Raw genomic sequence first — 25,060 nt, 5'->3', positions numbered from 1 at the left:
TTAACTTTTGTGCCCCAGTTTTTTTCATCTAAAAAATAGAAAATACTATTACCTACTTGGCGGGCCTATTGTGAAAATTAAATCGTTCCAGGGAAGTACTTAGGGTGGGGTGTGGAACATAGATAGCAAATATTTGAGTGTTTGCTGCTAGTAATTAGATGACCTCATATGAAGAAGGAGCTCCTGGCACAGGGGTAGGGCAGGTGATAAGTTAGACAAGAGTTTGGGGATCTTGGCCTCCCTTGCTGGCTTGGGGCTTGGAAGATCCCATGTTGGAAAAGGAGGGCCGTTCCACCAAGCGGGGCCAAAAGTGCTTTTAACCCACCCTGCCACTCCAGGCACCACATGGCATTGCTTGAAAACTGTCAAGGAAGGAGCATCTCCCACCACTCAGGGCCACGCACACACGTGGTGGCCAGCTCTGCAGATGGAATGAGAGCAAGCTGCTGCAAGTGGCTAGAGTGTGTCAGCAAGTGTGTGTGCAGTCATCGCCAGACAACTCGGCGAGGCATACACAATGGAAAACAAATGTGTGGTATTCTGGAATGTAAAGCAAAACATCCAAAACAATCCCCCACATCAGATGATTTTGGTTAAGATCAGAATGCCTGCTTTCAGCGGAAAAGGGATTTATGGGCTGGCCACCGTATGCTACGCGTCTGGCAAGCAGGCAGTGGAAACTTGAAATGGGATTTCTTGTTTAGAAAGAGGTTACCTTGGGCCAGGACCTCCCTTCCAATGAGCCCCAGCATCCTAACGCCAGCACACTTTGCTGAAGCTTTTCTCCTCTCCACCGCAGAGGAAGGGCTCCAGGTTTCTAAATGATGCTGACTTTGTCCTTGAAAGGAGGGAAGATTTCTCAACTCTTGAACTTGTTCAGACCAGGTAGCTGCCTAATTTCCAGAAAGGTATGCTGAGAAAAAGCTTATGGAGTTCCTCATCCTCTGCCACACCCTGGAGAGGGGACCAAGCTGTCTCCCTTCTATCAGGGAGGAGACAGGCCAGCAGGTAACTGATGTTTGCGTGGCATGTGCTGTGCACGGGACAGAGCAAGAGTGCTGACAGCTGGGTCACTCATGCCTGCTCTGTGACCATGGGCAAGTCGCTTTACCTCTCGGAGCCTGTTTCTTCATCTCTCACAGGGATGATACTAACTAGCTTTCAGGCTCTAAAGCAGCCGACTAAGAATCAGAAGGAGCAACAGGACCTTATAGTGTCATTCTAGCCACCTCCCTGGGGAAACTGTCATGCATTGCATTGCTGTTGCTCCCATAGGGAATGTTCTCCTGTAAAGTAATGCCCCGGACCAGCGTGAGGCCAGGCTCGAACATTTACACACAACTGAGCCAGGCATAGCAAGGTGGTGGCACCCAGGCTATAACTGTCTAGGGCCACCTTCCCCCTTCCACCCAGGAGCCCCCCAGCTGCACTAGCACCCCTGGAAAGGGAGGCCACAGAGTCAGTAGGCAGACTAAGCATGTGCTTAGGACACCAACCATGCAGGTAGCTCAAGGAATCCAGGGAAATAGGCACTTTTTTGAGCTTTATCTTACAAGTTCAACTTTTTTTATGTTGAATTGTATGGGTTGTGGGGTAGGGACTGTGATCTTCCAAGTGTCCAGAGCACTAAATGGCCACAGAAGGCAGAAGTTGGCCTCCCCAGGGACCTGGCTTGTCATGAAATGTTGGGTTTAAGTGTTTGGGTGGACCCCTCTCCCCAGCCTGCCCTTATGGTGTAAAAGAGCAACATATAATAGCAGGGGCCATTTATGACCCAGGGACATTGCTGGGGTTGCGGGGAGTGGGCCAGGAGCAGGCAGGGAGTTGTTGTGATAGAAATGCCGATTCCCGTGGGGAGACAGCAAATTAGTGACACTCCTTAAGCCTCACTTTCCTTATCTGTGTAATGAAGGTAATAATACAACCAGTGTCTTATGATTGTTACTGGGACTAATGGGATATGTAATGTAAAGCTATTATATGGGCCTGGCTCACAGGCAGAGCTCCTGTGTTAGCTTCTGCTGCTGTTGCTGTAGTTGTTGTTACTGGTACCCTTCCTTAACATTTTTCACAGTTTGAGATTGTCTAAATGTTCACATTCATCCATATTTTCTCACTTCAGTTCATGAAACCACATCACACAAGATGACTCAAAGCTGAAATCTACCTCCCGTCTTTCTCCCTCTCAAACACGAATTGGAGGACGTATCTTTCCATCTGTCTATAAAACACTCATTTCTGAGACATCCCCAGTTTGGGGAAGACGGAGCAAGAGGAGAATCCGTTTTGCACTTTGCTGGAAACGCCTGTAAGAATGCCCCATTGGCAGAGACTCGCTTTGTGGAGCTCAACTTGGAAATTAATTTACAATGGAAATTGAAGGAAAATCTACTTCATATCCATACCAGGAAGGGTGGCCTCAAGGCTTCTCCTTCAGTTCACTCCTTGTGCCTCCCAAAACGAAGTTGATTCTTCATACGTAGAATTTTCTGGACACCTAGAACACCCACACCCAGAAACCAGGTCCCAGAGAGATGCAGAGCCACAGTCACCATTGCTTGTGTAGACACTGGGGGTTGGAAGTGGAAGGAAGGTAGCACCTGAGGGTGCAGCTTCCCAGGGACCACCACCTCTCCCAGCCTCAGTGGAGGGAGACAAAAACAAACCCAAGGGAGAAGCTACTGGTTGGCCTCTTCCCTCTCTCCCTCTTGGCCCTCACCTAGGCCAGGGTCAACAACCTGAATCGAAAGTGTCTGTTGTCAGGCTGCAGCAGGCAGGGAAACCCTGTCACCAAGTTAAGGTTTAAGTCAGAGCATTTTCCCAAATTCAGTATGTCCAAGCCTCCCACTTGTCCCCCAAGAAAATTTCTCAGGGATTGGCATCTTTCCCGGTCACCCCCTGGCCAGTGAGGAAGCACCGCGCATTGAGAAGAGCATAGCTTTGAGTTGTGTATATGGAGCTGGTTCCATTTGAGCTCTGCCTCTTCTTGACTGTGTCTTTTTGAGTGAGTTGCTTAAAATCTCTGAGCCTGATTCATCCATAAAATGAGGGCGATGAGAGGATTCAGTGAGAGACTGTACATAAACCACCTCCTGTAATGTGGCGGGGGCGTGGGTCCTTGTACATAGTAATGCCTACTGTGAAATTGCTACTATGGTGTTCTTTATTTTCCCTAAGCTAGATAACCTACAATTTGACCATCAGCCTCTTTTTTTTTTTTTTGAGATGGGGGTCTCACTTTGTCTCCCAGGCTGGAGTGCAGTGGTGCCATCTCATCTCAGCTCCCTGCAGCCTCGACCTCCTGGATTTAAGCCATCCTCCTGCCTCAGCGCCCCCCCCGCCCCGCCCCAAGTAGCTGGAACTACAGGCGTGTGCCACCATGCCCAGCTAATTTTTTGTATTTTTTAGTAGAAATGGGATTTGACCGTATTGTCTAGGCTGGTCTCCAACTCCTGAGCTCAAGCAATCCACCCCCCTCAGCCTCCCAAAGTGCTAGGATTACAGACCTGACCATCAGCCTCTGAGTGTATTCTATGGAAAACAAATGTTTTTCTAGAGTTCAGGAAGGATTGAGGAGAAGTCCAGTGTCGTGCATAACAGTGGGCTGGCCTAGGGAGCACAGCCGGCTGCAGAATTTGGCAGGGAGGATCTTACCAGGACTGCCCGGCTGCAGGCTGTGGGAGCCTCTCACGGGCCCACTGAGTCATCAGGGCCTGCCTGTTACCGGAGGAGAGTTCACACAGGCAGGGCCTGGGTGAACTGGGAGCCAAATGCAGGTTCCAACTTGAGCCCTTTACCATGACTTCCTGGCTCAGTAGTTTCAGTACAGAGTTGTCCAGCCACTCTCTCTCCTTTCTTTTTTTTTTTTTTTTTTTTTTTTTTTTTTTTTGAAGCGGAGTCTCGCTCTGTCGCCTGGACTCTGGAGTGCAGTGGCCGGATCTCAGCTCACTGCAAGCTCCGCCTCCCGGGTTTACGCCATTCTCCTGCCTCAGCCTCCCGAGTAGCTGGGACTACAGGCGCCCGCCACTTCGCCCGGCTAGTTTTTTGTATTTTTAGTAGAGATGGGGTTTCACCATGTTAGCCAGGATGGTCTCGATCTCCTGACCTCGTGATCCGCCCGTCTCGGCCTCCCAAAGTGCTGGGATTACAGGCTTGAGCCACCGCGCCCGGCCTCTCTCCTTTCTTAACTCTTCCTGCCTTCCCACCTCTCTGTATCCTCACCTTTAATGGTCACCACGCCGCAGTTCCAAGGTGACCCCAGGTGCGCTCCCCGTGGCTTCACAGTGCTGGTTAGAGCATTTGAGCTCCCACTCTCCAGATCGGAGTGTAAAGCAGCAGGGTCCAGTCCTGCTCCCTCGTTGGGCTGGGTGTTGAGCTCTCCCTTACACCTGCGGAGCACCTCCAGCTCAGAGGAAGCTCACACCTCCCATCCATGCCTCAGGCTTTTCAGCACTAGCATTTAGAAAGCTATTATCTGGGTTCAGAACCCCCAGAGAGAGCTTTTCTCTCTCCTTCCTGATTGTTGGTGTGTAAACGAAGGCCTAGAGTAGTGGTTCGTAAACTTGAGCATGATGAGAGTCACCTGGGGAGGTGTTGGAAAACAGTGCCGGCCCAGTCCCACCCGTTTCACTGAGTGGGTCTAGGAGGGAACTGTGAATTTGCCTGTCCAGGTTCCTGGGTCATCCTGCTGCTGGTCTGGGGTCACTTTGAGAGCTGCTGGACTGGCATAGATTAGAGTTTCCTGGGTTGCCTTTGAGGATAAGAATTTCTGAAGATTTGAGCACTGCCTTCAGACAGGAGCTCAGTAGAAGTCCCAAGAACAGAGTTGTCTAGAGAGGAGAGATGGCCCCCCAGGATGCGCCTGACCAACCAGTCATACATACAAAAGGGAACTCAGGTTCTCTAGGGCTGTGATCTCTGAGGCTTTTCAACTTGGCTGTAGTAAAACTAAAGTTACTAATATGCCCTGTTGTCATGTAGAAATTCCGCCATGAACTATCACAGTAGTTTACTTGTGATGCTTAAGGAGAGCAAGTTGTAGCGGTTTTTTCTGCTGATTACAGCGGAGTTCAGTTTTCTTGTTGCTGGTGTTTACTGTGTGGTGGGGCTGGATAAGGGAGCACCCCAAGACCTCTAGTCCTGCCCGAGTGGCTTTGCTGTTCCAAAGACAACAGCCCCAGCCTTCATTTGGAGGTGGGGGAGGAGGACACAGGGTTGGAGGAGGTGTGGGCATCGGGATCCTGTTTGTTCTTGCTGGCACTGCCTGGCCCGGCTTCCTGAGGAGTGAATCAGCCCATCCAAGGCTTGGCATGCAGTAGTGAGCCAAGGTTGCCATGGAGATGGGCGAGGCCCAGAGCCCACAGGTCTGGGTGGCCTGACTTGTTTTTAAATGTTGAAGTCTGTGCGAACACAGAGGGCTATCTCCACTTCTGTGGCTTTCTTAAAGCGTGACTGGTATTTTGGGGTCTGGAAAACTGCTTCTGGGGGAAGCTTGCATCCCCAATATTTGGTGTGTTACTTACTTCCTGGGTGCCATGGACAACTATGACTAATGGTCTCCCAAGTTTAGTAGATTACAAAAACGAAAACCAGGGCTGACAAGCATCTTACTGAAGGAGGGTAATAAAGAGGCCAAGGTTTTCTTTCCTGCCCAACCCAGGAAAATCCCCTCCCTCTCTGTTATCTGCTGCTGTAATAACTCCTTTCAGCAGGGTTAATTTGCCCACGGAAGCAGTTTGTGATCCCAGGGAAGGGCAGAAGCCTAAAATCTGAGCCAACAGTTTCCCTTAAGCCTTCCTTCCCCACTTTTCTGTGGCCATTCCCATCCAGTCTTAGTGGAGCTCTGGATGGCAGTTTGCGGGTGTGAAGCGGATAAATTTATCCATTTTCCTCCACTACCCAGCGCTCACACAGACTCCCACAGAAACCAGAAAACAGAACCCCAGTGTCCTAAATTCCCCTGCTGCCACCCAGCCGCCTTCTCCGATCACGGGAGGACACAACAGCCGTCCACAGAAGGCCCATGAATTGCCCCACTGTCACCTCACGTCTTTCTCAAGGTTTATTATTATTGTCGTTTTTTTTTTTTCCCTATGGAATCCAGCTGGCTGTAACACTTCACAGTTTTCAGAATGTTTTACATGCATCACTTTATTTAATCCTCACCCTCAACCTGTGTTGAAGGCAGGACAGCTATCATAGTGTATTTTTTCGCAAATGAGGACTGTAACGTTCAGAGAAGCTGAGGAAAGTGTGTAGTGTCAGAGCGCTCCTAGGTAGCAGTGCCAGAATTAGAGCCCAAGTTTATCTCTGTCACCGTCCAGTCATTCTCAACAGAGGTGTGCAGTAGAATCCCGGGGAGCACAAAGAGTCCCCTGGGATTGTTGAGGCAGGTGCATGTTTAGAAATCCCCCAGGTAGGCTGGGCGCCGTGGCTCACACCTGTAATCCCAGTGCTCAGGAGGCCAAGGTGGGTGGATTGCCTGAGCTCAGGAGTTCGAGACCAGCCTGAGCAACATGGTGAAACCCTGTCTCTACAAAAAAAATTTGAAAAAAAAAAAATTAGCCATGTATGGTGGCTTCCACCTGTGTTCCCAGCTACTTGAGAGACTGAAGTAGGAGGATCGCTTGAGTCCGGGAAGTAGAGGTTGCAGTGAGCCGAGACTGTGCCACTGTACTCCAGCCTGGGCGACAGATTGAGACCTGTCTCAAAAAAAAGTATTTCCCGCCGGACACGGTGGCTCAAGCCTGTAATCCCAGCACTTTGGGAGGCCGAGACGGGCGGATCGCGAGGTCAGGAGATCGAGACCATCCTGGCTAACATGGTGAAACCCCGTCTCTACTAAAAAATACAAAAAACTAGCCGGGTGAGGTGGCGGGCACCTGTAGTCCCAGCTACTCGGGAGGCTGAGGCAGGAGAATGGCGGGAACCCGGGAGGCGGAGCTTGCAGTGAGCTGAGATCTGGCCACTGCACTCCAGCCTAGGCAACAGAGCGAGACTCCGTCTCAAAAAAAAAAGAATTTCCCCAGATGATTGTGATGCCCACCCCATATAGAACCAGGCCCTAGGTGGTACAGCTGTGCGGGTAACAGCTCACTATTCTTTCTATTAAGCCACCTGTCCCTTGCTGAAAATTGTGTATCATTTTGACCATGGGCTCAGCATAGTGACCAAGCAGCCATTGCTTTTCCAGGTGGACAATGGGAAGTTGGGAAGAAAGTTATCCCTCCTTCCTGGACTCCATCCACTCACCACTGCCCACCTCCAACCCCTCCCAAAGTGGCAGATGTGGCCACCTCAAGGCTAAGGCAGTCCTCAGCAAGAAACCACCATGAACAATGATCTGCTCCCCACTTTCTGGGCTTTCCAAGACAGCTGAATAGAGGAAGCGTAACAAATATTTTGTCCTTTTTAAAAAATGGGCTGGGTACAGTGGCTCATGCTTGTAATCCCAGCACTTTGAGAGGCCAAGGTGGGTGGATCTGCTGAGCCCGGGAGTTCGAGACCAGCCTGGACAACATGGGGAAACTTCATCTCTACAAATAATTTTAAAAATTAGCCAGGCATGGTGGTGTACACCTATAGTCCCAGCAACTCAGGAGGCTGAGGTGGGAGGATCACCTGAGCCTAGAGAGGTCGAGGCTGCAGTGAGCCATGGTCACACCACTGCACTCCAGCCTGGATGACAGAGTGAGACCCTGTCTCAAAAAAAAAAAAAAAAAGCGTATGGCCAGTCAGGTCATATTACAGAAGAGGGGACCTGGAGGAAAAGGGAGCCCATGCCAAGAGCACCCAGTTTGTTTGCCTACAAAGGATTTTTCTTTCAAGTAGGATTTGTCCCATAGGCAAACTTGGCTTCTCCCACCTGGGGAAGTGGTATGCAGTACGCCCTCCCCCTCACTGAAACCACCTTCTTCATTCAACCCACTCCTCTTTTCCTCTTCTTCTGGGTTACCCTTCTCCTTTTCAGCACACTTACTTCAAGAATTTCCTTCAGGAAGCCAGGCTGTACATACGAACCTCCCCGGGTTCTAACTGGAACTGGTTTTGCACACTTGGCATAGGGTCTCCAGAGCAGCCAGGTGCCCCTAAGCTCCATTACACTTCGATGTTTTTTGTTTAATCCTCCTTTGAAATTGGAAATGTTTCCTTTGACTCCCGGTGTGTGTTTCGGTATAAGATTTCTGAACCTGTCCCTGCAGCAAGATTTTGCAGTGTGAGTCACTGAAATTCTCATCTTTGCGTGGGAGCCTTTGGTGAATTGTGCTTTCAGTGGTGAGTGGGTGTGGCAGGGGATGACCGGGACAGTGTTTGACTGGACTCCTTTGAGGGATGGGGTGCTGGCAGAGTTGCAGATAAAGACTGAGGACAGCAATGCATGGGTTGTTTGTTGTTGTTGTTGTTGTTGTTTTTGGAGACAGAGTCTCGCTCTGTCACCCAGCCCGGAGTGCAGTGGCTCGATCTCGGCTCACTGCAACCTCTGGCTCCCAGGTTCAAGTGATTCTCCTGCCTCAGCCTCCCAAGTAGCTGGAATTACAGGCACACGCTGTCACACCCAGCTAATTTTTGTATTTTTAGTAGAGACGGGGTTTCACCGTGTTGGCCAGGCTGGTCTTGAACTCCTGACCTCAAGTAATCTGCCCGCCTTGGCCTCCCAAAATGCTGGGATTACAGGCGTGAGCCACCGCACCCAGCCTGCATGGGCTTTTTATAAACTTGGTTTTCAAAAGTCTGTCTAAGGATTTGCCCATAAGTCACACTGGGACATGTTTCACCAACAGAAAAAGAAATCATTGTCATTCCCCAAATATTCCCCAACCAACCTTCATAGGTCTTCCTTAGTATCTTCTCTGGGTAAATAATTGTTCTTTGTGGTTTCTTTTATTTTTCTTTTCTTTTCTTTTCTTTTATTTTTGAGACAGAGTCTCACTCTGTCACCCAGGCTGGAGTACAGTGGCGTGATCTCAGCTCATTGCAAGCTCTGCCTCCCGGGTTCACGCCATTCTCCTGCCTCAGTCTCCCAAGTAGCTGGGACTACAGGCACCCGCCACCACGCCCAGCTAATTTTTTGTATTTTTAATAGAGACGGGGTTTCACTGTGTTAGCCAAGATGGTCTCGATCTCCTGACCTCAGGCGATCCACCCACCTCGGCCTCCCACAGTGTTGGGATTACAGGCGTGAGCCACCGTGCCCGGCCTCTTTGTGGTATCTGACTCTTATGAGACGTTAGAAAATGGATCTGGATAAAAGGTCTGGCGGGAAAGGAATCTGGTCCAAATGAAGAGGATGCAGGAGAGGAGAGCTGGGTGGGTTTCAGATAATTTTTCACTGAAGTAGTCATTCATTCATGGAGTAATTATTTACTAATGACCATCTGTCCAAAGCATGTATGGGGCAGAGGAGATAAAAGAATGACTCAGAGGTCCCCCGGACCTCAGGGAGCTTGTGCTCTGCTGAGACAGGAGGCAAGCCCCAGATAGAGGAAGGGCAGAGAGTGCGAAGCGCGGATGCTGGAGAGGACAGGACGGAGGGGACACTGGCCTGCTCACGTGCTTGGCTTGCTCGGGGATTGCATTTGCTGTTTGCTTGGAGGAATGGGGGAAAATGGGTGGGGCAGCAGCAGGCTTGGCTTAGGTGACCACGACAGCATTCCAGCAGGAGGGACTTGTACTAGCAGAGGCACAATGCATGAGGCTTAACTCAGGAAACTTGGAGAGGTTCGTCTAAGGAGCAGACAAGGAGGAGGCAGGGTTCAGTGGTGTCAGCTGCTGCGGGATCCCAAAACATGAGGATTCAGCAAAAGTCTTAAGACTTGCAGCCCCTTTCGGGTTGGGAGAGAGGCGGTGACGAGCCAGTGAGAACTTGGAGGTAGTTAAGCCGCCCCCTCAGGGGTGAAAGGAAAGCAGAGAGCACCCTGAAGGAGCTGCGAGGTTGAAGAAAAAGAGGGTTCTATTTTTGGTTTTGTTCTGTTTGGATTTTTAGGTTAGGGAGACCTGCCTGTGTCTTCGCAAAGCTCAAAAAAGTGGCAGAGGCAGACCTGCACGGTCAGGAAAGAGGTTAATTAATGGAGCAGGTTCTTGAAGGAGACAGGAAGCTTTGAAAGAGAGAGGCCTCTGCTTCTTTATTGTTTTATACACTTTGCTTTAGGATAATTTTAGATGTACAGAAAAGTGGCAGAGATAGTGTAGCCAATTCGCTCACCCTCCTCCCCAGTTTCCCCCATTGTGCTGTCTCATATTACCATGTTTCATTTGTCACAACTAGGAAACCACCGTTAGTGCATTCTGTTAACTGAGCTCCACACTTACTCGGATTTCACTAGTTTTTCATGTAACATCCTGTTTCTATTCTAGGGTCCTATCCAGGACACCACAGGACAGTTGTCATGCCTCCTCAGTCTTCTCTGGGCTGTGATAGTTTCTGTCTTTCCTTGTTTTCCATGACCTTGACGGTTTGGAGAAGGACTGGGCAAGTATTTTGTAGACTGTGCTCAGTTGAGGTTTGGCTCATGTTTTTCTCCAGGCCTAGCACCAGTGAAGAAATGAAGAAATTTCCAGTAAAACAATGGGAAAAAGTGACCCTTTTCCTCTCGGCCCTCTCAAAGGGATGGAACCATGTTTTTGGCCAGATAGCAAAGGAGCTTTTCCCAGCAAAACCAGAATGTTTCCATTTGGATTTTCTTGGAAACAAAAGAGGAAACCATGGGCAGGGCCGCGGGCTGGGGGTGGAAGCTCTGGGCTCTCTCCTGCATCTCCACCCGACCAGCTGGGGATACTGCAGGCTGCCATCCTCTCTCCACAGCCCTGGGAACAGGGCCCTGTCTCTCTGAGCATCCGTGTCAAACCTGCTCTGCTCCCGCGATGGTGGGCTGGAGTGGGGCAGCCATCGAGGAGATTGCGTGCTCAGCATGCCGCCATATGTCTGCTAATTAACCTGGGAGGAAGCCATCGACCCCTTGGCCTCCCGGACCCCTATATTCTCATTTATGGAGTCCCTGAATAATTGACTTGGCGCCGTCTTTTAAGGGTTAAAGCTGTCTTTGTTTCTTGCCGCTGGCCCCTCCCATTTAGTTTCTCCTGTTATTAAAGTAGCTGAAGCTGGGTGCAGTGGCTCACACCTGCAATCCCAGCACTTTGGGAGGCTGAGGCAGGAGGATTGCTTGAGGCCAGGAATTTGAGACCAGCCTGAGAAACATAGTGAGACCCCTGGCTCTACAAAAAAAAAATAGGTTTAAAATATTAGCCAGGATTAAGGGCATGCACCTGTAATCCCAGCTACTCAGGAGGCTGAGGTGGGAAGATGGCTTGAGCCCAGGAGTCCAACACTACAGTGAGCTATGATTGCACCACTGCACTCCAGCCTGGGTGACAGAGCAAGACCCTGTCTCAAAAACTAAAGCAGCTGGGGTGAAAGCCAGATGGGGGGCGGAGAGCCCCTCTATGCCGCACCAGAAAGTGAGTTCTCCTGGAAAGTACTTTAGAGCGCCTTAGCGCTGCCTGACAACCGTGAAAGCCATTATTGGGTGGCACTGATTATACAAGTTTTGTGACCCTGCGACCCCAAGCCATTGTGACTCAGCCAACTGGAGCAATTTCTCCAACAGTGTTATAGAAAATGGGGCAGCTATTGGTTCACATAGCATCCCCTCTGGCCAGTTAACTCAGTCATTCTATCAAAAAAGGCAGCAGGGTTTACTCCTGATTTTTGTGAGCCAAGTGCTCCCAGTCATGCCCCTGGCCCTCCCTTTTCTCTGGGTTACTTGAACCTTTCTCCTCTCTTATTGTGAGTTGTTAAGCCTATGAGACCGAGACCTATGACAGCTTTTCCCATTTTTCCAGAGCCAGCTGCTCTTTCTTCCTGGTTGTAGTGAAATGTTGTAGCTTTGACAACCAAGCAGCATGGTGTAAGGTTTAAGGTGGGGTCCGAATGCAGGGGACTCCTGACTCCCGGCTTGGCCTGGCCCTTGGCCAAGATAAGACCTGAGAGCTTCCTTTTCCCTCATGGTTCCAGTTCTCCAGCCCAGCATCCTTCTTACCACCTGTGCACAGAGACCAGATCAATGACTCAACTTAATGTATTGACTCAGGGTCCTTGACATTGGGGCTTTCTATAAGATGGAAGGGGCCTTACCCCTGGAGCTTCCACTGGGGTACCCTGTCATCATCCGAGCATGGAACATTCCCAGAGATGCAGCTCCTGCCCATGAGCGGCTGCTGTGCAGAGCGTAGCTTTACCTCATCTTACAGCTTAGTTCCTTGGCAGGCCTGGGATTGTTTTCATTCTTTTCTGCAACTCACTTAGGAGTTTTCCCAGCAGATAAGGGGTGGGGTCATAACTTCACTCATCAGGGAAGGTAAGATGACTTGGAGATAATTGCTTGATAAGCACAAGCTTAGAGCAGAAAGGACAGTAATGAGCACTGTCTCACTATCTCCCTGTGCCGCAAGAGCATCACAAGACCAGGGTGAGAGGGGAGGACCAGGATGAGAAACAGGTTGTGGCTAAACATGGACCAAAATTGAGCTCCGTGGACCAAAATCGAGCTCCGGCCTACAGTTTTCAGGTTAACACTTTCATGTCCAGAAGGTGGCCAGCAGCCTCAGTCTTCCATTCCCAGGGGTCTGACTGGGCCTCCATGGGGTTGGGGTGGAAGGAGGGAAGGTATCACCTTTGTACTTTTAACACTCAGGGACTCGGGGACCCAGGCCAGGACTTGCCACCTACAGAGTCAAGAGCCACTCAGTGTGTGTTTGTGTAGTCCCTTGTGTACGTAGATTCAAGCCACATAACTCTTCTAGCCCAGAAGGCTCCCAGCAGGGCCCGCCTCCCCGCCTAAGCCGACTGCAGTGCTCCTGGCGGTCGGGGAACCCACAGTCTGAATGCGAGTACCCTGTTTGGTCCAGGACAGTGGAGACTCACGCTTCTCCCCAACCAAGCAGTGATCTGCTTGCTGCCTTTGGATTAGGCCAGGAGACCCTCCCTCACTGGCCTTTTATTAAGAAGGAAAACCGGACCCGTGTTTGAACTCAGAGCTCTCAAGTTCATTTTAACACTAAAGTTCCTGTGCCTGTGTGAGTTTTTATCCTCTGCCTTGTCTAGCCGCGGGGCATGTGGTGGTGTACAGTCCTTACCAGTGTTTGGAGCTGCCTGCCCTAAGGTGGGGCTGAGAGGCTGAGAAGATGCTGAGCCACAGTCCACAGGCTGGGGAGTGCAGGGCTGGTGGGGCTTCGCGCTGGTAAAGTGAGGTTGTTCTCCCGGAGCCCATTTGGTACCTTCCTCTTCAGATGCACTTCTGATATTAACTCCTTTATTCTTTAGCCATACCTAAAAGGCAGGGAAGGGCCGCATCTTACAATCCCTGCTTTACAGATGGGAACACTGAAGCAATAGAATATGAAGCCAGACTCTGCAGCCCCTTGTGGCGGAAGCACACCTGCCTGGCAGGACAAATCTGCTTATGTTCCTGGGGGGTAGGTGAGGTTGTGACTGCTGCAGGCGGAGGTCTGGGTGGCCCTTCCCAGTATTTCCACCTCCTCTGTCCACCCAACACGCCCGCACTCACTGCCATATCGTGAGGGAAAGGAGAGGAGAAAAGGAGGGAAAGAGAGGCCTGTCCACACCATAGGCTATCACCAGCTCCTATAGCTGAGAACCAAGGTCCCTGATGAGCAGGCTCTGGCATAAGAGTGCCTCTGTTGAGGAGAGTGGGCCAGCAAAACCTGAGCCCACCCACTCCTGCTTCCAGCCGGCTACCACACTGGAGGCCTGTGAGTCACTCCCCCGGCAAGCCCTGGTACGGGCAACGACGAGGGAGCTCAGCTGGCGCTGAGTGGACTTGGCAGGAGGCCTCCTGCCCAGCATCTAGTTCAGCAGTGCCAGTGAGGGGAGGCCCTGACATGTCATTTACTGAGCAGCAGGTCTCCAGGGACATTGCAGCTGCCCTCCCTGGTGCATGTGTCTGTAACTGCGTAACCATCACCCAGGTCAACCATTAGAATGCGACACCCCCAGCCACGTGGCACCTCCCTGAGCGTGATTTCCTCCTCCACCTAAGCATCACTGCTCGCCTGACGACAGTGCTTTTCCTTTATCATTTATAGCCACACGTAAGCATCTCGCTCTGTGTGCATCCCTAAACAGCACAGCGATTTTTAACTACATGGAATCGTATTGCGTGTGTTCCTGTGGCTCTGGCTTCTTTGGTTTAGCATTGTGAGATGCACTCACAGTGTTGTGTGTAGCTGGAGTTACTCGTTTTCACTGCTGTATAGTGTTCTGTTGCCTATAAAATACCCCTGCGGCCAATGGGCAGCAGGTAGGTCACTGTTTATTCCTCTCTTGCTGGTATTTTTAGTACCTGAATTAATCAAACATACCCCGTAATGGCATCTGCAGCTACCAGGCGTATATGAGGGGCAGAGACCAAGAGTGGTCACAAAGTCCTTTGCAAGTCTCACCCTTCAGCGCGCGGGGACTGCGTTGTTGCTGGCAGCCAGAATTAATGCTGACGTCTTGTATGTCTTGCAGCTTGCTGGGATTGCTGTCCTTGCCATTGGACTATGGCTCCGATTCGACTCTCAGACCAAGAGCATCTTCGAGCAAGAAACTAATAATAATTCCAGCTTCTACACAGGTGAGGGACGGGGAAGGCTTGGTGAATTCAGATGGCAATCCTGCGTGAATTCAGACTCTGGCTCCAACAGAGTTCCTCCAACTTTGGAGGCCCCAGTTGACCCAGGGACTTGGGCTTGGGAAAGACTTTTGCTCTGGTCACACTGGCCAGTCATGTCCCTTTCAAGTTGTGCAGTTTTTGTGTGTGTCATTGTGCCTGTGAATTTGCATTTCACTGATGTGGTTTCTTTTCCTGATGGCCAAGTCGAGCATGTTGATGGTTCTCTGATGTGATGTTGCGTCTGCCAAAGTTGCACCCATTCTTTTTTTCTTTTCTTTTTTTTTTTTTTTGAGATAGAATCTTGCTCTGTCACCCAGGCTGGAGTGCAGTGGCATGATCTCGGCTCACTGCAGCCTCTGCATCCCAGGTTCCAGCGATTCTCCTGCCTCAGCCTCCTGGGTAGCTGGGATTACAGGCGCATGCTACCACACCTGGCTAATTTTATATTTTTATTTGTATTTTTAGTAGAGACAGGGTTTCACCATGTTGGTCAGGCTGATCTCGAACTCCTGACCTCGTGATCCACCCACCTTGGCCTCCCAAAGTGCTGGGATTACAGGCGTGCACCACCACTCCCGGCCAGTTGAACCCATTCTTGAGGGTTTACAAACCTCCGTTCTCATCTCTGATGCTCTCTCCTAATTATGTCTTCTTATCAATCACTGCATAATTTCCTTAATTCAAAAAGCTTTGTCCTGGGGATCTGCAGTGCTGGAAGAAGATATAGATGGCCTTCCTCTTCACGGTTCAGATAGGGACTCTGAGACTCAGAAAAACATCAGCCTCCTGGAAAACACAGCAACAACAGGAGAGCCTAGAATGGACTCTGCCCAGCCCTTTGAACCCCCTGGTACTGGGGTAAAGCTGTGGTGTTGAGTTTTATTTGTTTGTTTTTGAAACGACTTTTGTTTTGGGAGAAAGGCTTCCAGTTTAAACCTGCCTGGGATCCTCTGAACATGAACAGACTTGGCAGGGTTTTTTTTTCTACACTCAGGCAGCCTTGCTAGCACCATTCTGTCCCTCTCGTTGCTGTATCACCACGTCAACGCTCCCTTCAGAGGAGGGGGATCCTGGTGCTTGCCAAGTGCAGTTGCTTGCGTCTGCATGAATTCAGACTCTGTGGCTGTATTCTGCCTGGCTTGGAGGTAGGAAACTTTTCATTTGTGAGAAACAAAGGAAACCTCCTATTTTTAGGATGACACTGACATGTTGTCAGGCTCAAAGTGTAAGTTTGGTCACTTCCTTCCCACCCACCAAAAAAGTTATTTTTTACAAAGGAAGGAGAAAACAGTTATCTCCCAGTCCCTCAGGGAGAAGCAAGGCTGGCCAGCCATGTAGACCTTCCCTTTCCCACCTCTTGAACCGGGTAGGGAGAGTCTTTAAAAACAGTTCATTGGTTGCGTAACATTTGAGCCCCGTGGATAGTTTTGCTGGGTTTACTGCCTTGTATTGTTAGCTGGGGTTTTTTGGAGTGTGTCTCTCTATTGTCGGAAAGAAAGTGAGAGAAAGCACAACGTATGTTTAAAAAGAAACTACACATACACACAGAGTTTTAGGGAAAAGGTTTCTATAGCGCCCTGACTTGTTTTAGCAACAGAACATTTTTGGCGAGTCTGCGACAGGCTTAGAATGCTGTCCTGCAGGGCGGGAGGGAGGAGCCGGGCGCGGGTGCTGGGGAAGACTCTCCATGCTCCACACCATGTTCCAGAAGAGAGCCCTGCGTTGGGGGAGCAGGTCTGCCGGCAGGAGCAGGCACAGTCAGGCCCGCTTTCCTAAGCAAAAGCCCTGTGGCTGGCGCCTGTGTCTCCAAAGAGAGACTCAGCCCTCCCTTGTCCTGGCTGCTTCTAACAAACCACTTTTTCTTTTCTGTTACCCAAAGCCTCTATGGCTGATTCTTTATATTTTCAGATGTGGGAGGTAAGAATCTCATGGGTAAGAGGATGGAACTGGGAGGAAGACACTCACATTGTTGAGCCCCCTCCTTTGTGTGTCATTCATTGTCTTGTGCGCATTATATAATTTAATCCCCTTCACTCCGAGAGGACTGTGGAATGATTCTTATCTCACAACTGCAGGAACCGAGGCCCAGAGAGCGTAAATAAGTTGTCTAAGCTTATATTCCCTCAAGAGGCAGGGCCAGGCTTTGAACCCAGGCCTAAAAGAGCTGCTTCTCGGGCCGTCCTTGCCAGGTTGTGGGGTCTCCCTCTGTCGGAATGGAAAAGGTCTGTCCTGGCTGAATGTGCCCCATTGGCAGGGATGGGGTGGGGCTGTCTTGGCCCTTTTACTTCACCCAAGTTGCAGTCGGGGAGGGAAACCCCTGTGTGGGTGGCCCAGCCAGCAGCCGGCAGGTGGGAAGGCGGCGGGGCGGCAGGAGAGTGGTGAGCACCGTTAGAGGAGCTGGGGCTCGCCTCTGGGAACCTCACAGGATTCAGATCCTGCAGGTCATTGCAGGGCCTCTCTGGTGGCCGGTGGTCCTACCTGAAGTGACCAGGAGGGTGATTTGAAGGCACAACCCAAAGAGACACAGATCCCCTAGTTGGGGTCTAAGGGCCACTGTCCATTTAGCTGTGCCAGAGAAATACGGATCCTTTGCAGTTCCACCCCCTCCTGGGAAAAGAGCAGAGCTTCGAAGCGCAGGCGGTGGGGGGGGATGATGCACGTGACGTTAGAACAGCAGCACTGACTGGGCACGGTGGCTCACCCTTGACCTCAGGTGATCCGCCCGCCTCAGCCTCTAGCACTTCGGAGGCCGAGGCAGGCAGATCACCCGAGGTCAGGAGTTCAAGACCAGCCTGGCCAACGTGGCAAAACCCCATCGCTACTAAAAATACAAAAATTAGCTGTGCGTGGTAGCATGCGCCTATAATCCCAGCTACTCGGGAGGCTGAGGCACAAGAATCTCTTGAACCCGGGAGGCAGAGGTTCCAGTCAGCTGAGATCACACCACTACACTCCAGCCTGGGCGACAGAGCAAGACTCCATCTCAAAAAAAAAAAAAAAACAAAAGAACAGCAACACAGCACTCTGAGCACTGCTTAGGTCTGGGCTGTGCCTTGAACTTCACTGAACACTTTAGGAAATAATAATTGTCGTCCTTGGGCAAACGGCCAAGGAGGCGTCGCTCTGTGTCCCCTTCCCCACGAGACTGTGAGACCAACCTTCTGTGCTGGCCCGGAGTCCTTCTCCTAGCAGATGAGTTTGGAGTGCCAGCCACACCCTGGCTGCTTTTCCAGGGGAGAGTCATGGGGTGACCACCCCTTGCACTGGGCCGTCAGCTGTCTGCAGAGCAACCCACAGGCCAGCCTGACCATGCAGCTGACTTTTCAGGAAACCCGAACAGCCCAGGGGTGGTTTTTCTCCAGTGGGGCCACTGCTTACCAAGTAGAGAAAAAGGATATCACCAGGCAGAAAAGCAAGTGACAGTCTTCCCAACATTCAGACAGTCCGTGGTGAGTCCAGAACGGCTGACGGCCTTATATGGGCCTTCTCTCCAATCCAGGCCTGGAGATTCAGCCCGTCAGCGAGATCCCTAATCCCAGGCTGCAAGCGTGTTGGGGAACTTCGTTTTCTTGGTCCTAGGCCAGCAGCCTTTCCCAACTCCCTGGTGTCCCTCCAGAGCCATGGCTGCTGAATGAGGGCTTCTAGGAGGGCTCCAGCCAGAGGCCGCGAATGCTCCCCACTTCCTCGGCCAGCCCCCTATCCATCATGAGGTGCCTGGTGATTTTCAGGGCACGCGACACTTGGCCTCAGTGAGCTGGCGTCCCCATCCTGGCTTGTGACCTGGGGCAGTTCATTTTGTTGCTCTGGGCTTCATTTTTCTCCCTCCTGAAACCAGCACGGCTTACACAAACACTCCCTTACACAAACACTCCCCTCTGAGGCAAAGAAGTACAGTGTGTGGCAAATGGAATTCCATTGTGGCGCTTATTCCTGTGAACTCGGGAGGGCAGGGAACAAAGACGGAACCAGTAGGGGCAGAGGTGGGGCTCCTTTGAACACCTGATGGAGTTATTTGGATATAATAAACTTTTATTGCAGGCCAGAGGCCCTACCGGATTTTGTTCTCCTTCACACAAATGGGCGTGGTGAATGCTGTTTGCAAGACAGAGCTGGTGCAGGGACAGGAGCCTGCTGTGTCCTCTCCCTGGCCTAAGCTGAGAGCCCTGATGAACAGTGAAAAACACTGTTCCATTTCTTGTGTAAAGGACACCCTGGCTTATGCTACTGCTGCTACACCAGCCTTTTTTTTTTTTTTTTTTACCCCTAGGCCTGTCATGTCAGCCTGAAAAAAGCAGAATAAACAACCCTTGAGCAAATTCATACCGTAATCCTAGAGAAGGCTCTGTGATGGATAAGTTTTTCCATGAGTCAGACAGCAAGCTAACATTCACTTGTTTTATAAGGAGGAACACTTTGTCATTGTCATCAGCAGCCCTGGCTCACAAGCTTGGGGTGTAAGCGATGGGTAGCCTTTCCAAAGGGAAGCACTGAACAGCCCTTGTAAAAAAGCAGCCCAAGCCCTGCAGTGGTTCCGTGACTTCCATGGGGCCTGCTTCCAGATGAGCTGCCCTAGAGCTTGCTGGCTGCTGCTGAGTCCCCAAACACAGCTGCCAGGGGATCGCTTCCCTTTTCCCCTGACTGGAGAGGGCTAAAGCTAGGCACTGGAGATCTGTGGCCATCCACGCAAGATTTAAAGCCCACAAAACCCTTGATCTTAAAATCTTCCTCTGCTGAGCCCTAGCATAAATATTTAATATTAACCACAAGCCCCATTAGGAGAATGGTCTCTTTCTTTTTTTTTTTTTTTTTTTTTTTTTTTTTGAGACGGAGTCTCACTCTGTCGCCCAGGCTGGAGTGCAGTGGCCGGATCTCAGCTCACTGCAAGCTCTGCCTCCCAGGTTCATGCCATTCTCCTGCCTCAGCCTCCCAAGTAGCTGGAACTACAGGCGCCCGCCACCTCGCCCGGCTAGTTTTTTTGTATTTTTTTAGTAGAGACGGGGTTTCACCATGTTAGCCAGGATGGTCTCGATCTCCTGACCTCGTGATCCGCCCGTCTCAGCCTCCCAAAGTGCTGGGATTACAGGCTTGAGCCACCGCGCCCGGCCGAGAATGGTCTCTTTCTTTGCGTGGGGAATACTTTTCCCTTTAGTAGCTCACTTGCAGCTAATCCAACTCCCTTGGCCTCTGCCAGGACCACCAGGTTCATGCACTGGGATCTGGACTTAGAGAAAACATGTCTGCCTGTTGGTTCCCACTCCACTGTATTTCATGTGCTTATAAATCCTTTTGATCTCTTAATACCTCCTGTTTATTCAGCCCCTGCTATGGAGCTCAAAGGAGTGACCTCATCCTTCCTTGACTTGCCCCCATGAGATGGGGAGAAACTGGGGCCTTTTCACTGTCCCCATGTGAGAGAACCAAAGGAGGCTGCCCTCTTACCCGGTGCCCCATGTGTGGGGCTGCACGGCCTCCCCAAGCCCAGCTTGTGGCCTCACAGTGTTTGACTACCCAGGAAGATGCGACCTGACTTGAGGACAAGCTACATTTGTCCCCGTGCCCAGTCTGGGCCAGGCATGCACAAGAACAATACCCATATTCTTGCACCATGGGGTTTGCCAGTAACCAGTAACCCCACGTGACTTGACCTCACGACGGATGTGGGGGAGAAGGGGGAGGAACAAACGCTCTCTGTGTGCATTCTGCTCTGTGCTGCCCGTGAACCTCAGCTGTGGGCAGACTACGTGGTTTGTTGCCTGCAAAGCCTCAGCCCTGCTCAGATGCAGATGTGGGACAGTGAAGTCAGTGTGTCACCTGCCGAGGGTTCTCATCGAGTGTCGTGCTGTGCATCGTGGGGAAACATCACAGACTTTCTCTCGCGCGTGCGTTTTTAGCCCCTACTTCAAGGATATCTCTGGTCCCAATGACAGGACCGTAGGGAGACAGCAGCAGGTTAAAATTCACCACGGTGGTTATTAATGATTGTTACATTGTTACTCATGTTATAATTAACAACAGCTAGCATTTGTTGTGCACATGTGGATTATATCACTTAATCCTCACGGCAATCCTGGAAGTGGGCATTATTGCTACTCCTGTTTTACAGATTAAAAAACTATTGCGGCCGGGCGCGGTGGCTCAAGCCTGTAATCCCAGCACTTTGGGAGGCCAAGACGGGTGGATCACGAGGTCAGGAGATCGAGACCATCCTGGCTCACACGGTGAAACCCCGTCTCTACTAAAAAATACAAAAAACTAGCCGGGCGAGGTGGCAGGCGCCTGTAGTCCCAGCTACTCGGGAGGCGGAGCCAGGAGAATGGCGTAAACCCGGGAGGCGGAGCTTGCAGTGAGCTGAGATCCGGCCACTGCACTCCAGCCTGGGCGACAGAGCCAGACTCCGTCTCAAAAAAATAAATAAATAAATAAACTATTGCACAGAGAGGTGAAGTGGCTTCCCCAGAGTCACAGAGCTGGTGCTCTCGACATGTAGCCTCTCCCAAGGCTAAACAGAACATGCCTACAAGACAGGGAGGCACAGAGACTTCTCTGCTGGTTTTCCCAGGGGGCCCATGTAGGGCTGGGGTGCTGATTAAGGGAGTAGTCCCTGCAGGACAGCTGTGGCTTCTCAAGAATAGAACTGTGGGGTAGCCCCTCTGGGCATTCGTTCCTTTGCTGGGCTGTGGAACAAATGGGGCCAGTGCTGCTCCACTGTGATTCTGTCCCAGGGATTTGCATTGTTCTGGGTTTGGGCAAAAGTTATAGAAGTCGCTGCCCTTCTCTCACCTCCTTCCCATCAGCCACTCAAATCAAGGGCTTAGTGATGGTGTCACTCATCCTCTCCTTAGCAAGGAGGAGCCTCTTCACCCTTAACCTGGAATAACTGAGTTGCGACTGTTAAGATCTTGTTAGCATGCTATAGAGATCTTTTGAAATTTCTAGCAACATACCTCTTTAATTTTACTCGTAAGGAAATTGAGGCCCAGAGAGGGAAAATGTCTTACCCCAGGTCACACAGCAATCAGCATCAGTGTTAGGGCCAAAAGAAGGGTCTTCTGACACCCCGATCCGTGTCCTTGGCACTAGAGTCAGATATTGGACCTTTGCCAAGAGGTGCCTTGGGGGCATTCCTAACTCTGTGTGCCTCACCACCACCCAGCAACAGGGCAGGGAGGCCCGCCTTCTGGGAACAGGCAGAGTTGGTTCCCCCCACCCCTGGGTAGGGGGGTGCCTAGATGTGCATGGCCCCTTTCTGCTGGAAATCTCCTCTGACAGCATCCTCTGTAAGGCAGGTCCCAGAAGGTAGCCAGAGTGTGGAGGGTGTATGCTAGTGTGGAGGGTGTGTGCTAGTGTGGAGGGTGTATGCTAGTGTGGAGGGTGTATGCTAGCTAGCTTGAGTGCACTCATCTTGCTGGAAAGAGCTGAGAGAGCAGCTTCATTCCCAATGTGGGGATTCCCATGGATAGTCTCTGTCCTGGATTGAGGGCTAATGGGCACCTTCCAGAAGGGCTGAGGGTAAGGTAGGTGCATAGGCTTGATGAAGTAGAGTCATGGAAGAGAGGCTGCTGGGAAGGAGACCTAGGGGCAGAGGTGGAAGAGGAGGCTGTAGTTTAAGGAAAGGGAACTTCTTCCCCAAGAGGAGGGGAATAAGGAGTTGGGGAGGCAGGAGTTAGGCAGAGGGAAACAAATTGCCACAGATGCCTGAGCCTCTGAACTGATGTCTGCACACGTGTGCGCTTCCTCTGTCCTCCCGTAGGAGTCTATATTCTGATCGGAGCCGGCGCCCTCATGATGCTGGTGGGCTTCCTGGGCTGCTGTGGGGCTGTGCAGGAGTCCCAGTGCATGCTGGGACTGGTGAGTCTCCCCTCGGCATCCCCGCGGCCACCCTGACTCCCACCACCAAAACCTTGGCGGGCCCAGACCCAGACCCACAGAACAGATGGAGGGGGATGGGGTCAAGAAGGTACCCAAAGGGCACGAGCTGTCCTCAGCCTGGGCCCTCCCCAGTGTGAGGCACAGCCCCTCTTCCCTCCCCAGTGTGAGGCGCAGCCCCTCTTCCCTCCCCAGTGTGAGGCGCAGCCCCTCTTCCCTCCCCAGTGTGAGGCGCAGCCCCTCTTCCCTCCCCAGTGTGAGGCGCAGCCCCTCTTCCCTCCCCAGTGTGAGGCGCAGCCCCTCTTCCCTCCCCAGTGTGAGGCGCAGCCCCTCTTCCCTCCCCAGTGTGAGGCGCAGCCCCTCTTCCCTCCCCAGTGTGAGGCGCAGCCCCTCTTCCCTCCCCAGTGTGAGGCGCAGCCCCTCTTCCCTCCCCAGTGTGAGGCGCAGCCCCTCTTCCCTCCCCAGTGTGAGGCGCAGCCCCTCTTCCCTCCCCAGTGTGAGGCGCAGCCCCTCTTCCCTCCCCAGTGTGAGGCGCAGCCCCTCTTCCCTCCCCAGTGTGAGGCGCAGCCCCTCTTCCTTTCTGGAGCCTGTCTTATCCCTTCCCCTAGGCAACTAAAAGGACTTTGTTTCCCCCGTTTCTCAAGGGCCACGTTTGCTTTTGTCCCTGAACCCACAGGTACCTTTGCCTTCTCCTTCTTGTTTCCAAATCTGTTTTGATCTTTTCCAAACTCCATGGAGTGGATTCACTCCCTTTACTTGCCCAAATCTCTGTGTCTTTTGTGAGCAATGGTAGTTTCCTGCTCACTGACTCTTAACTAACACCTTGTAAATGCTAGTTCTGGGCTCGGCTGTGCTCAGCTCTTTCCTCATGTCCGGGCACCTTGCCTCACTGTGGCCTCTGTCCTGGGCTTGGTTAACTGCCTGTTCTGTGAACTTCTTCCCTGCCCCTTCTAGGCTATTCATTTGTGCCACCAGATGCCTGTTCCCCAGGGAGTTGTCCTTCCTTGTCCCAAAATACCCTTCGATTTTCCTGGCTGGTTGGCTGGGACTGTTCTCACCCCGTCCCCTCGCTGCCTTCCAGTTCTTTGGCTTCCTCTTGGTGATATTCGCCATTGAAATAGCTGCGGCCATCTGGGGATATTCCCACAAGGATGAGGTAGGTTTTTCCCATGAGATCTCTTGGGTTTGGGAGTTGGGGGATGGGGGACAGTGAAGCAGGGGGCAGGTCCTGGCTGGGCACTTTGTTCCGCTTTCAGCTGTTGACCAGGCCCCTTATCTCATCGCGTGCCTGTGTGCCAGCGAATGAGCCCTCCTCGGGGCAGGGAATGTCAGTGCGCTTACTGTCCTGTGCGAGATTGTGTCAGTCATGGTGTTGGCATATAGTAGATGTTCAGGAACTACCCGTTGGGCCTGTGCGTGTGTGTGTGTCTGTCCGTCTCACACCTCAGCAGCCCTCTCCCCCAACTTTTAGAAAGATTACTCGGAAAATACAGGCTTTCTGTGGGCTGGACACCCTTGCCTCCGCCTCTGATCTATAAATAACACGTTCAAGTGCTGCCCCCATGAGCCAAGTGCTGCCCCCAAGCCTGTGCAAGGTCCACAGATGTTTGAACTATGGGCCCCACTTCCGGAGACTTGACCATCTAGTATGGGAAAAAGACATGAAATCGTGTGCTCGCTTCGGCAGCACATATACTAAAATTGGAACGACACAGAGAAGATTAGCATGGCCCCTGCGCAAGGATGACACGCAAATTCGTGAAGCGTTCCATATTTAAAAAAAAAAAAAAGACATGAAATCGACAAGGGTCATAGAGGTGATTTATATCCAAAGTACTATGGGATTTGAAAAGGTGGGGTGGGGAAGGGAATCTCTTTTGGCTTCATAGACAAGGGAGCCGTGAGACCTTGAATGAGAGGTGTGTTCAGGAGGAGAGTTAGTGGAGGAGGGGACTTCCAATCAAAGGGGTTGAGCATGGCTGGGCTTGGGCTCACATGGGGAGCCCTGCAGAGTTTTGGACCAGGATGGGCCATATCAGAGTCGTGTTTTTGGAAGGGCTACCTTGTCATGTTCAGCAAGAAGGGGGAAGGAAGAGAGATGCTGGAGGCAGGAAAGGAACCCTATTGTTTTGTTTTGTTCTTGAGACTAGTCAAGTACGGTAGTGAGAAGCAGGGAAAAATGGAACAAGGACTTCCATCTATAACTGACGTGAGCAATCCATTGAGATAACTCACTACTTTTAGACCAGCCAAGGGAACTCTGTTTAAAAAAAAAAAAGGAGGGCCGGGCGCGGTGGCTCAAGCCTGTAATCCCAGCACTTTGGGAGGCCGAGACGGGCGGATCACGAGGTCAGGAGATCGAGACCATCCTGGCGAACACGGTGAAACCCCGTCTCTACTAAAAAAAAACACAAAAAACTAGCTGGGCGAGATGGCGGGTGCCTGTAATCCCAGCCACTCAGGAGGCTGAGGCAGGAGAATGGCGTAAACCCGGGAGGGGGAGCTTGCAGTGAGCTGAGATC

The 25,060-nt window shown here is 51.5% G+C and overlaps 1 protein-coding gene, 1 long non-coding RNA gene and 1 other non-coding gene across 4 annotated transcripts in view; 2 read left to right on the top strand and 1 right to left on the bottom strand.

Moving 5' to 3' along the window:
• The window catches only part of CD9 (CD9 molecule), a 40,611-nt gene that overhangs the window by 11,144 nt on the left and 4,407 nt on the right, over nt 1–25,060 (top strand). The window contains exons 1-4 of one of the 2 annotated variants that reach the window (XM_030938897.1): nt 7,944–7,949; nt 14,528–14,633; nt 22,423–22,520; nt 23,620–23,694. In XM_030938897.1, coding sequence (XP_030794757.1) covers nt 22,455–22,520; nt 23,620–23,694 — 141 coding nt within the window. In that variant the 5' untranslated portion in view covers nt 7,944–7,949; nt 14,528–14,633; nt 22,423–22,454. Of the gene's footprint in view, nt 1–7,943; nt 7,950–14,527; nt 14,634–22,422; nt 22,521–23,619; nt 23,695–25,060 lie in introns of those variants that run through there. The other variant, XM_010385966.2, reaches the window with a different exon arrangement.
• Nucleotides 9,718–23,338, bottom strand: LOC115899952. The gene is made up of 3 exons (XR_004059571.1): nt 23,219–23,338; nt 13,132–13,324; nt 9,718–10,524 (listed from the first exon to the last, which is right to left on the bottom strand). It is a non-coding gene; the product is annotated as an uncharacterized LOC115899952 (long non-coding RNA).
• LOC115900256 lies at nt 24,210–24,316 on the top strand. Its single transcript, XR_004059911.1, has one exon. It is a non-coding gene; the product is annotated as a U6 spliceosomal RNA (small nuclear RNA).

The sequence above is a fragment of the Rhinopithecus roxellana genome, chromosome 10 (genome assembly GCF_007565055.1).
Source record: "Rhinopithecus roxellana isolate Shanxi Qingling chromosome 10, ASM756505v1, whole genome shotgun sequence".
NCBI lineage: Eukaryota > Metazoa > Chordata > Mammalia > Primates > Cercopithecidae > Rhinopithecus > Rhinopithecus roxellana.
This window is presented reverse-complemented; position numbering and strand designations above follow the sequence as displayed.